This window comes from Macrotis lagotis, chromosome 1 (genome assembly GCF_037893015.1).
Source record: "Macrotis lagotis isolate mMagLag1 chromosome 1, bilby.v1.9.chrom.fasta, whole genome shotgun sequence".
NCBI classification, from domain to species: domain Eukaryota; kingdom Metazoa; phylum Chordata; class Mammalia; order Peramelemorphia; family Peramelidae; genus Macrotis; species Macrotis lagotis.
This window is the reverse complement of record NC_133658.1, coordinates 109,809,975-109,825,820: the sequence shown is the minus strand read 5'-3', so window position 1 is coordinate 109,825,820 and position 15,846 is coordinate 109,809,975. Positions and strand designations below refer to the sequence as shown.

Here is a 15,846-nt window from a genome sequence, read left to right as displayed (position 1 = left end):
TGGAGAAATTTGGGCTTTAAAGCTTTGCAATTTCCTAAAGACAATTCAGACAACTTTTCTCCTGTTTAATTAGTTTGATTTCATTGCTGTATCTCTCCTGGATATAGGTACTGGTGGATAAACTTAATTTTTTGTGTGTAAATTTCTTTTCCTCCTTGAATTTGATACATAATTTAGAAATGTATTTCATGAGCTTTTAAGAATTAATTTCATATTAAAATTTCAAAGAAAAATTTAGAACAATAATAAATTACTAGAGGGAAGCAAATATTTAGCATGTCTTTTATTTAAAGGGAAAATTTCATATCTTGTCTTTCTATCATTTCCTCTCTATCCTGAGCTCTCTTTTCCCTTGCTTTCTCACTCTAGTTATAATTAGATACATTTTTCACAGAATTTTAGGGTTGAAAGGGACTTCAAAAGAATTCAACTACAGAATACTTGGCAAGTGTGCATTTGGTCTTTAAAAAAGATCTTTAGTAACAGGAAACCCATTATAAAGCCCAAATTAAGTTCTTTTGCCTATTTGTAAGTTTCACCCATAGATCCTACTCTTCAGTCTTCTTCAGGCAAACAGTGACATAACTGCAGTGTCTCCCTATTGTCCCCAGGATCAAATAGAAAATGTTCTGTTAGGCATTCTTCATAACCCTTCCTCCCCAATCCTCATCTTCCCAGGTTTCTTATCTCAGATGATAGGAGGATAGAGTGAGGCTAAAGATTGCACAGCCCTGCCTCACTTAAATTCAATTCACTTGCAAGTCAAGACATCACCCTTCTGAAGGACAAACATCAACAACACTATCTGCCTTGTACTCTTCTCCCAGTGACACCCTATTTCTCAGCTCTGGGCATTTTCTCTAGGTGTTCCTCCGGCCTGAAGTACTCACCCTTCTCGGCTCAGACCACTGACTTCCCTGATGTCCTTTAAATACCAACTAAAATACAATCTTTTATCAGAAGCTTTCCTCAACACCTTTTAATTCTAGTGCTTTTTCCTTTCTTAATTCATATTTATCCTGTATAGAGCTATCTCCCTCATTTTACTGTGAATTCCTAAAGGGCAGGGACTGTCTTTTGTCTCTTTTTTTTTTATCACCAGTGTCTAAAGTAGGTGTTTAATATAAGTTTATTGATTGATTAAAGAACAAGTGTCTCCTCTTTTACATTGTATTGAATCAAATAGTTGAAGAAGGTTACCATGTGCCCAGTCTCTTTTTCTTCTACTAAAAATACAGTGGTGGATTAGTGGAATAGATTAGGTACACAGTATATGGTATTAAATGATCACAGTCATCTAGTATTTGATAAGCCCAAAGATCCAAGCTTTGGGGAACAAGAACTCACTTTTTGACAAAAATTGCTGGGAAAACTGGAAAGCAGTTTGGTAGAAACTAGGCATGGACCAATTACATCAAATATCTAGATAAAGTCAAAATGGATAAATGATTTGGTCATAAAGGATAATTTTATAAGCAAGTTAAGGGAGCATGGAAAATTTCATGTCAGATCTATGGATAAGGAAAGAATTTAAGATCAAAAAAAGAGAGAGAGAAAATCTCAGGGAGTAAAATGGATAATTATATGAAATGAAATTTTTTATATCATCAAAACCAATGCTGTAAAAATTAAAAGGAAAGCAGGAAACTTCTGATAAAGGCTTCATTTTTCAAACATAGAAGTAACTTAGTCAAATTTTAAACAAAATAAGTCATTCCCCAATTGATAGTCAAATGATGTGAACTGCAAATTTTCAGAAGAAACAAAGTTATTTGTAGTTAAATGAAAAAAATGCTTTGAATCACTATTTTATAGAGAAATGCAAATTAAAACAATCCTGAGGCACCTCCTCATACCTATCAGATTGGGTAACCTGAAAGAAAAGCTAAATGACAAATGCTGGAGGGATATGGAAAATAGGGACAGTACTGGTAGAGTTAGAAATTAGTTCAACCACTGGCAAATAATTAGCAACCATGTCCAATGGGCTATAAAACTATGCTTATCCTTTGATCCAGCAATATCACTACTAGGCTTATCCCAAGAAATAAAAGAAAAAGTAAAAGGACCTATATGTACAAAAATATTTATAGCAGCTCTTTTTTGTGTTGACAAAAAGTTGGAAACTGAGATGCCCATTCATTGGGTAATGGCTGGGCAAGCTTGCTTTGTATATATTTTTTGCATTTTGCCTCCCTCATTAGATTGTATGCTACTTGAAGGCAGGGACTGTCTTTTGCTTCTTTTTGCATTCCAAAGCTTAGAATACTGCCTATCACATAGTAGTAGATTAGTAAATCTTTATCGAATTGACCATCTGTGATATCTATGATATCCCATCAGGTTTCTGGTTGCCCTTTTCACCTCTCTTCTAAAACTATTTTTAATCACTTAGAGGACAACAGAGAGAAGTCCTATGTGGCCATGTCATGTCCTTTGCTTGTTCTCTCCCAATGTTCACCTATAAATCTCCTTTCTCTTCAAGGTCCAGCTTGGGTCTCACTTCCACCATGATGATTTCCCTGATCTTTCCATTCTCCAGCTGAAAGTGATTTTTCTCTTTAAAGTTTCTTGCAGTCCTTTGAATCTCTCCTGTTTTTTTTTTCATAAATCAACTGCATCCTACTTGTGTCCATGGTGTTCTCCCAATTGGTTCTGGTGTCATGGAAAGAGCACTAGTTCTGAGGCCAGAGACCCTGGGTTCCAAACTCACCTGTGTAATCATGAATAAATCACTAAGTATCCCTTTCAAGTTTCTTCCACTGTGAAACAAAGGGGTTGGACTAGATGACCATTAGGTTCATTTCTCTTGTTATGATGACAAAGGCAATAGAGGTTTTTTTTTTCATCTTTGTATAGCCAAGTCTAGGATGGTGCTGATCATCAATTAGTCCATGAGAATTTACATAGTACTATGTACTGGGAGTACAAAACCAAAAATGAAGGCCCAAATAGGAGAAAATGCACTTTTATGTACAAGTACATAGAGAAAAATACAAAATTAATATGAAATGATTTGTTTGTTGAATGGAATCATTGAATTTACAGTTGTGGGAAGACAAGTACTGGGCCATAAAGTTTCGAAATTTATGTTTATCTGCCTCAGATAACTGATCTGGCCAGATGGAAATATTTATTATTCTCACATCCCTGAAAAGAAAGGGGGGTGGGTGGAAGGAAGAGGAGATATCTTATTTAATATTCTCTCTTCCTGGGCTGAACTGGCCCGGTCAACTTAAGCTTGAGTCAATTGAGGTTAGAAGAATGAATTTTTGATAGTTTTGTTTATAAAAGCCCATGTTGAATAAGCAGCAATTCCCAGAGGCCACGGGAGCTCTTCAATTATGAGAGGGTCAGATACCCTAGGAAATGAAGACTACATCGGATAGTTTTTTTTAAAAATGACATTTCTGGGTTTTGATTCTTGTCTGTACAATGTCTCTAAATGTCAAACACTGTAGGCAGTGAAGCGGGGCCAGGCCCCCTCGCTAATGAGCTGTAGAAGCGGGCGAGCTCCCGGGCCCCGAGGCAGCTTCTCCCTGTTGGGGGGCGCGGGGCGCCCCCGGCCCCTGCCCAGCCCTGCCCTGCCCTCGCGGCCTCCTCTCCCGCCATGTGCCGGTGCAAGGGACCGGCCGCGCCCTCCGCCCTCCGCCCCTCCGAGCTTTGGCTTCTCCCGTCGCCGTCCCGAGCCATCCCGGGGCCGGGCCTGGGTCTCTGAATGTGGTCAGCGGGGGAGGGGGAAGTCACTTTGGCATTTGATTTTTCATTCTATTATTTAATTCAAAAAGAGACCTTCCCCGCCTCCCGACCCCGGTACATCTTTTTTTTTTTTGTTCCGTTTTTCCCTTCTAAAAGTGCCCCTGGTCCACATGGCGGCGAACAGTCCCACCCTCTAACCGCTAAACCCGCCGGTCCCCGCGGGTGGCCAGCTCCGGCCCGGGCGGGCATCCCCGGGGGCGGCATCCCCGGGGGCGGCATCCCGGGGGCCGAGCCCCGCCCAGGGCTTCGCTCTCTTCCTCCTCTCTCTCCGCAGCACGCTCCGCCCGTTGGTTCCGCCTCTGGCTCCCATTGGGGGCTCCGGCCGCTCTTTCCCCGCATCCCGCCACCCATTGGCCCAGGCTTTCCGCGGGCCCGCCCCTCCCCGGCTCGAGGCGCGCCGACCCGGGCGGGCCGGGGGCGGGGCCTGCCGCCGGGGGCGGGGCCTGCCGCCGCGGGCGCGGCCTGCCGCCGCGGGCGCGCTTCCCCCTCCCGTCCCCGCGCGGTCTGGGCGGCGGCGCCGGGGCGGGCCGGAGGCGGCGCGGCGCAGGGCGCGGACGGGAGGAGCCGCTCATTGTTCCGGCAGCCGCAGCCGCAGCCGCCGCGCCCCGCCGCCGCTCTCCGGCTCTCGCTCGCCCCGCGCCTCCGGTCCTCGCGGAGCCTCCCCGGGCCTCGGGTGGAGCAGCCCTCCCCGGCCCGCGTCCTGCCTCCCGGCCCGCAGCGGCGGCGGCATCCTTCCTAGCCCGGCCATGGAAGACCCGGACCAGTCTCCCCTGGTCTCCTCGTCCTCGGGCGCCGCCGCGGGCCCGGCCCGGCCTCAGCCGGAGTTCAAGTACCAGTTCGTGACGGAGCCCGAGGAGGAGGAGGAGGAGGAGGAAGAGGAGGAGGAGGAGGACGAGGAGGAGGACGAGGAGCTGGAGGTGCTGCAGAGGAAGCCGGCCCCCGGCATGGCCGCGGCCCCGCCGGCCCCCGCCGCGCCCGCCGGCCCCGCCGCGCCCCTGCTGGACTCGGAGGACGAGGCGGTGCCGCCGGCGCCCCGCGGGCCCCTGCCCGCCGCGCCCCCCCGCCGAGCGGCAGCCCCGGCCGGCCCCCGCGGAGGAGGACGAGCCCCCCGCCCGGCCCCCGCCGCCGCCCCCCGCGGGCCCCCCGGCCTGGACCCCGAGCCCCCCGGCGGGCCCCCCGGCCGGACCCCGAGCCCCCCGGCGCCCGCCGCGGGCCCCCCGGCCTGGACCCCGAGCCCCCCGGCGCCCGCCGCGGGCCCCCCGGCCTGGACCCCGAGCACCCCGGCGCCCGCCGCGCCCCCCTCCACGCCGGCCGCGCCCAAGCGCAGAGGATCTTCGGGCTCCGCGGGTGAGTGAGCGCCGCCGGGCCGGGCCGGGCCCGGAGAGGGAGGAAGGTGGGGCGCGGGCCTGGCCCGGCGGGTGCGGGGCCGCGTGCGCGTGTGTGCGGGGCCGCGTGCGCGTGTGTGCGGGGCCGCGCGTGTGTGCGGGGCCGCGTGTGCGTGTGTGCGGGGCCGCGTGTGCGTGTGTGCGGGGCCGCGCGTGTGCGGGCCCGCGTGTGCGTGTGCGCGGGCGCCTCCTCACCCAGCCGGCCCGGCCCCCGCCGCGGAGCGGGCCGAGGCGGGGGAGGGGAGGGGCATCAAGCTAGACGGGCTCGGACCCGGGGAGGGGCGCAGCCCCCCCCCCCCCCCCCCCCCCCCCCGGCTTTCCAGCCCGGCCCGCGGCGTGGCCGCCTCGACAGCGCCTCCAGCGGCGGCGAGGGGCGGGGCTGGGGAGGGGCGGCCGCGGCCGAGCCGGCGCCACCGCCCCGCTGTCCGACTGATGCGATGCGCTGTGATGCGGCGTCCGTGCCCGCAGCCCCCGTGCCCGCGGCGTCCGTGCCCGCGGCGTCCGTGCCCGCAGCGTCCGTGCCCGCAGCCCCGTGCCCGCGGCGTCCGTGCCCGCGGCGTCCACCCCGCCCTCTGACTGCCGGGTCGTGCCTTTGGAGGAGGAGCGGCGGACCTGCCAGTTCTCTCTGCCGCAGCGTGGGGCGATTTGTTCAACCTTAGGCGTATTCAGCCCCTTCCCTGTGTCTTCTGTGCTCTTGAAGGGAAAAAAAGAAAAAGGCAAAATGGTTGACCCACTAAAAAACAAAAGCAGAAAAAACTCCAAACCCCCAAACCTGTGGATTCTTTGATTAGACCCAGTCAGGCAAGAAGCAAAAAGCATTTTGGGGATATCAATGACGCTTTGGGTAGTGGTCCATTTTAAAACATTTTTCTTTGTTTGCAGGCATTTATCATGCAGGATTTTAAAAAAACAGGAATTTTTTTTATATTGAATCGATAGGTAGAAATGAATTTTTTTAGTTAAACAATACTGAAGGATTTTATTCTTTAAAGCTTTGATTACTTCAACTCTTTTTTATTTTAATACTTGAATAGGAAGTACTTTTAATTTTTTAGGAATCTTCCATCTTAGCCACAAACTCATTTTGAAAGGAAATTTAAGTTTGTAAAAAATGGAAGAAACTTCATTTATTTGCTGATGTGATTTGTATTAATACAAGGTTTCCTTGGGAAAGGAAGTAATTTTATCAGTTAGCAATTTTATCAGTTGAACTCTCATACTTAGGGATCAAGAACCAGCCATTATATATATTTAATTTTCCTGTTGAAATTTATCAATAAAACCTTAGAACTTTAGAATAAGGAATTAGAGTTATTACCAAGATATTACCCTCAGTTTACAGACAGGGAAAACTAATTCTCAGAAGAAAAGTGACTTCATCAAGGTCACATTGTATTTTTTTTCTCTTGAGAAACAGAAAAAGATCTCTGATCCTTTTGTATCCTTTACCTCAGACACAGAAGAAAGTATTATTAGGGTATAAAGGGGGATCCAAATAATAAGGATTCATTTACCTTCCCATTTTCTGTAATGGCAAACCTTTTGGTAGTAGAGACTGAAGGACTCATTTGAGATATATAGGAAAAGATAGAAGGTAAAAACGATGAAAGAGAAAGGATAAATTTGAAATAAGGAGACAATATAAGTTAGACAAAAGAATATTAATTTAACATCTTACAAAAACTTTGCAGGAAGTAACTGAACTTATGAAAAGTGATTGATGAAACAATAAAACCCTCTAGTATTCTGATCAGTTATGAGTTCAGAAGGCAAAAAAAGGGAAGATTTGCTTCTTTGGAGATGACCTTTATTCATTTCTGTTTAGTTTTTATTAAAGGTCTACTCTCTCAAGTATCCTGTTCCATTGGGATACAAATTGAAAAATGACATAGAGCCTACCCTTCAGTAACTAAATTCAGGAAGGATATATGAGAACATAGCTATCTATAAGAATGACATTAAAATGACAAGTCCATAGGAAGTATTGAATTATAAGAAGCATTACAGTAAGCTTCAGGCTTTCAAAACCAAGAGGAATTTATTTGAGACTGTTATTTATAGTATTTGTTTCATACATAGTGTAGCTAGCTCTACATTCCAAGAAAATGAAATTTAGATCTGAATAAGATTTTGGCACCCTTTACTTTGTTTTATAGATGAGGAAATTTGCCCCAAGATTGCATAGTAACAGACCTTGGATTTGAACCCAGATCATTTCTCATATAATAGTCTTTTAATTGTACCAGTATCTAGTATCTCTGTGCTTGGTGCAGATTCCAAGAGCATCCTTAGATGGTTTTTAAAACTTACCTATTTTTGGTGAGGCAATTGGGTTAAGTGACTTGCACAAGATCTCACAGCTAGGTATCAATATCAAGTGAACTCAGATCCCCCTGACTACAGGACAGGTGCTCTATCTACTGTGTTACTTAGTTGCCCCCAGAGATGGGTTTGAAGTATTGAGAAGGGTTTTTTGTAACTAGATAAAATATCAAAGGTATGTAACCTAAAATTCTGCTTTCCTAATTCTAATTTAGAAACTAATAATTTAGAAATTGTGAATGTAGAATAAAGGCATCTAAGCAATTTATCTTTTAACTTAAGTCTTTTACTTGGTCTCAATGCTTGACTGCTTTTTTTGGGGGTAATTTCTTGAACTCTCATACCATTCTTGCTTTGTGTGTTCAACTTCAAGAGACCTCCCCCCCCCCCAGTAGAAGCCTCTAAAACAATTTGTACTTATCTCCCCACTCCCCATAAAACTTGACTTGGAATTTTTTAGTAGCTTTCTGTGGATTGGAAAATTATTTAATCAGTTTATATTGGTTAATTGTGGAAAAAATTTTCAACTAGGAATAGTTGACTAGATTTTCTCTTACATTATCCTATTTATAAAATGATGCCTATATCCTGAAGCATATGCTAATGACTATTACAACTCTATTTTAGAAAAATTATTTAAAATCTAATGTTTATATAAATTTGAGTCCTCCCAAAAGCTTTTCTTGGAGGAACTGTTCATTTCTAGACAGGTTAATTATGACACAGATATTTAGCCTTACCAACATCTATTTGTGGGGAGGGTTACTTATTCAGTGGTATACTTTCTTGCTAATGACTAATAAAAAATGCTATTGAGCTTACTAGGTGCTCTGAATCACTTATTCCTTCAACCTTGAATTCTCTTTTCCTCAACTCACAATCTAGATATTATACTTTTTTTCTTGGTATTTGTTAAAATATGGTGACCTTTTAAAGGAAACCATTGACAAAAGCAGAATTAGTAAACTACTCTGAAAAAAACACTAGCAGTAATTTAATGACTAAATTTTATGTTCACTTTTGAAGGTTATCAAAGTTTATAACCCTTGTTTAGACTTAATTTTCCTTGATTTGTCTGCGGTATCTTTCACCTGCCATTCCCCTCTTTTGCCCTTTGTCTTTCTTGAAGTTATGTTTGTTTTTTTAATTAGTGGTAGTATTCCTTTCACTTATTAGTTCTTCCTTATCAAATTTAGCTGTTGTATAAGTTGTGGTCTTCAACCAACTGCTTTTTTTATCTATAAAACATTCCCTCAGAGACTCTTTCTAAAAGAAAACCTGTGGATCAGGTCTAATTCATATTTAAAAAATGTCTTCTAGACTTTATAAATTTTTGCTTATATATACCAACTCATTTTCTGTAGCCTTGTTCAAAGCATTTTTGGGGCAGTTCAAGAGTAGGCAGGACAATAGGGATAATATATATTGCCTCCTATTTTAAGCATGGTTTTGATTTCTTCTGCTATTTTATATATTTCTAATGGTCTTACTACCACAGTTGGGTGTCGCAGTGTCCAATTGAGAACACTGTAAAACTGAGAAAGGTATAGTGGAAAGGATACTAAATTTGACATTGGGAGGACTGTGATTCCAATCCTAGCTCTGACACTTGCCAACTGTACAACTTTATGTAAATTTCTTTACATTTTAAAGTTTCAAGTTGCCTCATATTTACAATGAAGATATTATTGATGTTTTTCTCACAGCAACTCTTTAGGCTAGGTAGTGTTTTATAAACCTTAAAAGAGTGTAAAAATGTAAAGTAATGTAGGATTGTTTGAAAACTAGCTCCCTCTGCCCATTTTGCTGATATCATTTATTGATATCACAATTCTCATATCACTTAGGCTTGAAACACTAGTTATTATCTTTATTAATTTAACTCATTTTTTTAATTTTAGAAAGGTTTTATTTATTTTGAGATTTACAATTTTTCCTCCAATCTCACTTCCCTCCCCCTACCCCACAGAAGGCAGTTTGCTAGTCTTTCCATCATTCCCATAGTATGGATTGATCTAAGTTCATTGTGATGAGAGAGAAATCATATCCTTAAGGAAGAAACATGTAGTATGAAATATAGCAGAATCACATAATAGGACAATATTTTTTAAAAATCAAAGGCAATATAATCCTTGGTCTTAGTTCAAACTCCACAGTTCTAATTTAACTCATTTTTTCAAGAGGTAAATAGTGATCCGATAGAAATGATCTAGGACAAGTCACTGTCATGCTATTTTATTCATTTATATTTAATGTGTTAATGTTTGCTCAAGTGATAACATTACTTTTTTATAATTTAATAAAGTATTGCATTGTAAAGTGACCTTCAGTTCACTTGCTCTAAACATTTTTTGAGACAGTCCATCAGCAAGAAGGATGGGAATGATATGTACCTCACAATTTTGATTTCTTCTGCTATTTTTTTTATTGCTAGATTCTTCACTCTCTCCCCTGAAATGTCTTGGCCTTGTCCTACCCTCCTGGCTATTTCCCTATCTCTCTTTATCTTCAATATGTTAGCTGTCTTGGAATGTACAAAGAATTTTCAGACTCCCTATCCTTAACTACTAGCAATTTGATGAGATAAGTTGTACACCTTATGTAGCTCCAGCTCCTTGGCACCAACTGCTTGCTGCTTATCTCAAATTGGGTGTCCCAGAAGCTCTTGAAAACTAATCACATCTAAATCAATTTTCTCCTTCCTAGCTTCCCTAGTTCATTGAGGATCCCACCATCCTTTGTGATTCAGGGGTTGTTGCAGCCTGAGATCAGCCTCTCTGCTTTTCACTTTTCCCTCTTACTCATCTCCTGTTTCTAGTGATTTGTCTAATGCTGATAGAATTGGTATCCAAGACAGCTCTTGCATCTGTCCCTCTCTTTTTTATTCCCATTCACCATCCTACTCAGGCATCCTTGCCTGATTTCTCTCTCATCACATCCATCTATCCTGGACAATGACAGTTGCCTTCTAGTTCCAATCCATCCTCCATAGAGCTTCCAGATGGGATCTAACTGTACTACTTCCTTTATCCGGAAGTTATACTGAGATATACACCAATCTCTTTAATATTTAAAGTCAGAGACCTCCTTCTTTCATGTCCAGTCCTACACATCATAGCCAACTCTCCCCAGGTCTGAAGTGCTTTCCCTTTTTCAGCTTCAGGTGAAACTATTTTTCTTTTTTTTTTTTAAGGTTTTTTGGCAAGGCAAATGGGGTTAAGTGGCTTGCCCAAGGCCACACAGCTAGGTAATTATTAAGTGTCTGAGACCAGATTTGAACCCAGGTACTCCTGACTCCAGGGCTGGTGCTTTATTTTTCTTCTTAATAACATTCTTCCCCCCCATTATTATGTATACATTTTGTATCTATTAGAATAATGTCTAGATCATAGTAGGTACTTAAGAGATTTTTATTGAATTTAACTGATAGAAATGAGTAATATACATATTTCTATCATATGACATCATTTTGTTTGTCCTTCAAACTTCCTAGTGCCTCTTCCATCCCCCTTTTCCCATTTCTGGTATTTGTGTGAGGGCACAAATTCATTCTACATAGCTTTGATAATTTTTTAGACTTAGGTTACATCTCTCAAGTTTATTAGACCAGTCATCTCAAAGAACTTTTAAAAGTGGCTGTGCTTCATATACAAGGGTTAGAGTTGTCTTCCTAGGATAAATGACAAGATACCAGATAGATAACTACTATGATAGAAAGATCCATCAATGAGATTTTTCCATTTTTATCTGAGATAGTCATAAAAGAGTATAATTAATTGTGGCTATCAGTTCTGATTTGAGAGAAAAAAAATCCAGGAATATATATACAAAATTTTCTTTCACACATCCTCATTAGACAGTTGTCTGATAAACTTGACACTGACTTGTAGAATCATATAACTGTAGAGTGTCTCAGCATCCATCAGGTTCAATCTTTGTTTGAAAAAAATTGTCACTAGAACATGTCAGATAGTTAATTCTACTAGGTTCTTCCTTTGAAGACCTCAAAAGAGAAGAAATGCATCACCTTTCAAGGCAGCCTTCTCCATTTTTAGACAATTCTAATAGGAATTTTTTTTTCTCAGAGAACATGCTCAAATTTCTAGAGGCAAAAAATTTATTCTTCTACATCCTTCAGATACTTGAAGACAATTATATCATTCCACACATCCTTGATTTCTAGGCTCAAACATCTCTAGTTCCTTAAACCCATCATTTATGAAATATAAAGTTGTTTATATTGGTTTCCTGCCTTGGGATATTTTGAAAATTTTAGTGGACTAACTCAGTTTTGAGTTAATATTATATTGTTATGTTATTATGATATTATGAGTTAATATTATGATAAGCTTTAACTACAGAAGAGCTAAATTAGGTAGAAAAGTCATATTGAAACTGCAAGGGAAAATCACCACAAAAACTGTATTTGTTTTAGTAAAATAAGCATGTATAGCTCATATATAATTATCAAATTATTTAGAATAGTTATCATCTGTATGATAATTTTTTGACATGTATAATGATGGAATCTTTCTCACAGCAATTTCACAGATAGTTATATTATTAATTTCTCTTGTGATAAAATTTTTCTTAATATTTTTCACAAAATACTTAATTGTATTTTTCTCATTGACTTAATCCAGAAATATAGTAAATTCTAATGCTATTTTTCTTACTGTGCTCATTCCTTAAGCTTCAATGTTTCTCCTCATGCATTGAATTTTATTCATTCATAGAATGGTTTCTCCCACAGATATATATTAAGAGTATCAAAATGTAGATATAACTAAAATTCATTTTCCCTTTGTTTTCCATATGAGTTCAAAAGCAGAAAGTCTTATTTCAGTTGGTGGACACCATAAAGAATGGTTAATAATTTTTGATATAATAATTTAGCAAGCAATTATTAAGTACCTGCTTTGTGCAGAACTGTGCTAAACTCTGAGGGAAACACAAATTTTAGCTAAGACATGATCCTTGCCTTCATGGAGCTTAACAGTTTGGTAGAGAATTATAATATATGTTGGGAACTATTTCATATATATGTTTGTGTGTGTGTGTGTGTGTGTGTAGTGTTATACATTGTTTCCCATATATTAGTGGTGAAGCAAAATTTTTGCTCTTTAATATGTGAGATGGAGAAGAAAGAATCGAAAGACATGGTAAATTGAATGACTAGTGATGTCAGTGTTGATGTTGGTCTTTTTTTCTTGAAGAAGGCCATGACACAGGTAAATTGGATTTGAGTGAGGAGGTGCTGTGGCTAAGTTACCAGCCTCATTCCTCTTCTGGAACCATCAGTCAAATGTGAATCAGTATGTATGACAGGAGATGGCCTTGGATAGGAAGCAGTCAGGGTTAAGTGACTTGCCCCAATGTCATACAGATAGTAAGTGTCAGAGCCCGGATTTGAACTCAGATCTTACTAACTCCAGACCAGGAGCTCTGTCCAAGTTGCCCTATAGCATTAATTAAATCAAAGGGAAATTTGGTTTTAATTGTATTATGTTTGAGATCAGTTAAATCTTTCAAGAGATATAATGGAAGCATTTGAAGGTACTAGACTCATGAGACTAGCATCTAGGCTGGAGATAGAGATTTAATCATTATTTATAAAGAAGCTAAAGTTGAAGCTGAATGATTGACATTGACAGGGGAGATAATATAAAGAGGGAATACTAAATATTCCTTTTTTTCCCCTTTGTGGTAGCTATAACACATAGATAAGTTGGTTCTAAGCAACATTCTTTTTGGTATTGTATTTGGTTTTTCTAGATCTAAATTAAAGACTTTTGTTTCCTTTTTTTTCTTAGTGCATATTAGAAATCTTTCGTATTGAAATATGTTTCATTTTATAACTCCTATCTTGACTTTCAAATACTTTATGCCAGAATTGCATCTTTAATGTTTTCTATTTTTTAAGTTCATCTGGTCCAAGTGGTATATGTTATGAAATTAATAAAGGTTAGTCCCTCAGTCCAGTGTAAACGGTGACTTATTTAAGTTCTAGATTTGGGGGTAGAGATTCTAGGTGAAGAAAAGGGAATAAGATGTGGAAGTTGATAATGTCAAAAGATTGATTGCACTTGTAGATGAGCACATATTTTTTAGGGAGTGGGTTGCCACTGGGGAATTTCTGATCTCTAGCTCTATGACTACTGCAAGAGCTTCAGAGTATAAATATTTATTGGAGAACTAAAGGGTGTTACTTTTTCAAGGGTTTTCTAATTGTTTCATTTAAGAATGAAAATGTATTCTTCGGGAGAGGAGGAACTATTCCAAAATGTATTGAGTAACAATGGCTTTTACCACTATGTATATTGGTGCTTAAAATAATAAAACTGCATTTGTTTAAAAATATTTCACAATTCAAATTTTTGACAGGTTATTTTCCCCATTTTTCCTTCTGAATTATAAGGAGATATTGATAAATGTTCTACTGCCTTAGTATTTGTTGAGGACCCACAGCTCTCTATTATTACAAGTTACAGGAGTTCCACAAAAAAATTGACTCTATTTAGTATTAGTTTATTATTTGGTTCAGTTATTCAGCTTCCAAATCTGTTTTCATCTGGGATTAATTAAAGCAAAAGAAATATACTGAGAACATAAAGAATTGGTTTAAACCTGTGGTTCATCCCACTTTTTATAATATATGACTATAATACCAGTGGACATGTTATGGTTAGGAACAGCTTATTCCCTTACCCTTGGAAGTTAAAGATAAATAACCAGATTTAAAGAATGAAAAGTTTGAATTGGTTAAAACTTTCATGAAACTAATTTTAAAAATTATTTACATTGTTATCAGTAAAATCCTTTATAAACTGGAAAAAGTGTTATGCAAATGTGGCCTATTAGTATTTTAATTTGTTGTAAGCCTTTACTAAAAATTTAAGAGTGCCGGGTTACATAGTACCTCAGTTTTTTGTTCCTAATTTCTTTTTTCCAGAATAAAGAATTATCTCTAAATTTTCTAGTATGTACCTGGCTATTATAGGTGCTAAATAAAAACCTGTATATGAATGGAGAACAAATACATATTCACTCCATCTACATTCTCCATAAATTTTATGTATAGATTTTCATCTTATCCATACTTTAAGGCAATTTTCTCTCATATCCTTAGTCATTTTGGTTATCTACTTTTTGGGGCAACTGGGGAGCGCACTGGGTAAAGTGCAGGGCCCAGGGTCAGGAAGATCCATTTTTCTAAGTTAACACCTGACCCCAGATACTAGCTGTGTGACCCTGAGCAAATAACTTAATCACCTTGTCTCAGTTTTCTTATTTATAAAATGAGTTGGAGAAGGAAGTGATAAATAAAACACTCTAGTATCTTTGTCATGGATGCCCCACTGGGGTCACAGTCAGATGACTGAAAAAAAAATGACTGAACAGCAACTTTTATTAAATCCTCTTTCATTATTGACCACATCTTCACAAAGTAGAACTCCATGTAATAGCCACATTGAGAAGAGTTGATATTTTAGTGTTGCTATTTTAGTTTATAAAAGTTCTGTAACCCATACTTTAAATACATATTTTAAAAAATATCTATAAAAATACTCAGTACTGCCTCTTTGAAGATATGGGTCCTTTGCATAAATTTTTCAGTAAATTTAACTGACAATGAGCATATAACAGTGTTGAAGTCCTATGACTGTTGATTTGTATACATTTTTCTAGATTTTTTAGACTTGACTTTTTCTGTGTGGATGTTTGTGTCACAGTCTTGTGCTATCTCATTATGAATCATATACACTTGCTTGCTTCCTCTTGCTCCCAGTCTCCTTCCAACTATCTATCTTTATTTCTGCTGAGGTTATATTGTATTTGTTTTTCAGATGAGACCCTTTTTGCTCTTCCTGCTTCATCTGAGCCTGTGATGCACTCCTCTGCAGGCAAGTTCTTTCTGCTAGCCTTGTATCCTAAGTATATTCTGTCCTTTAAAGCTTTCATCTCATTAACCCTTTCCAGAATAGTTTGTGTTTACTAAAATTTAGCATGGGTCCAAAGAATATTTGTCCTATGTCAGACTTTAAATTTGTAGTTTATACATTCAGGCTTCCTAAGAGGGAAATAGGTAGAATAATGGTAGTTGTATGGGAATTCTTGGACCCTTGATTTACACATTAACAATTAATTTTTTCCCAAACAGATATAGTTGCTGAGAGTTGAAACACTTTAATTGTTGCATTAACTTTCTTAATTTTATTTGAAAATGAATGCCAGGATTTAGATAATTTATTATCCAGTCCCTAAATACTGTCAATTCAAACTTTTTCTTTTCTAAAACTGAGTAAAAGTAATTTTTCTTACTTGTTAACACAAGTCCTTTTCTATTCTTTATTTATATCTGTCTTGCATGGAGTTACTT

The 15,846-nt window shown here is 40.2% G+C and overlaps 1 protein-coding gene across 4 annotated transcripts in view; it reads left to right on the top strand.

The window, feature by feature from the left end:
• RTN4 (reticulon 4) overlaps positions 1–15,846 on the top strand; it is a 140,231-nt gene that overhangs the window by 71,040 nt on the left and 53,345 nt on the right. For 2 of the 4 annotated variants that reach the window (XM_074206293.1, XM_074206283.1), the window contains one exon: positions 15,314–15,370. In XM_074206293.1, the coding sequence (XP_074062394.1) occupies positions 15,355–15,370 (16 nt within the window). In that variant the 5' untranslated portion in view covers positions 15,314–15,354. Of the gene's footprint in view, positions 1–4,272; positions 5,107–15,313; positions 15,371–15,846 lie in introns of those variants that run through there. The other 2 variants (XM_074206275.1, XM_074206301.1) reach the window with 2 other exon arrangements.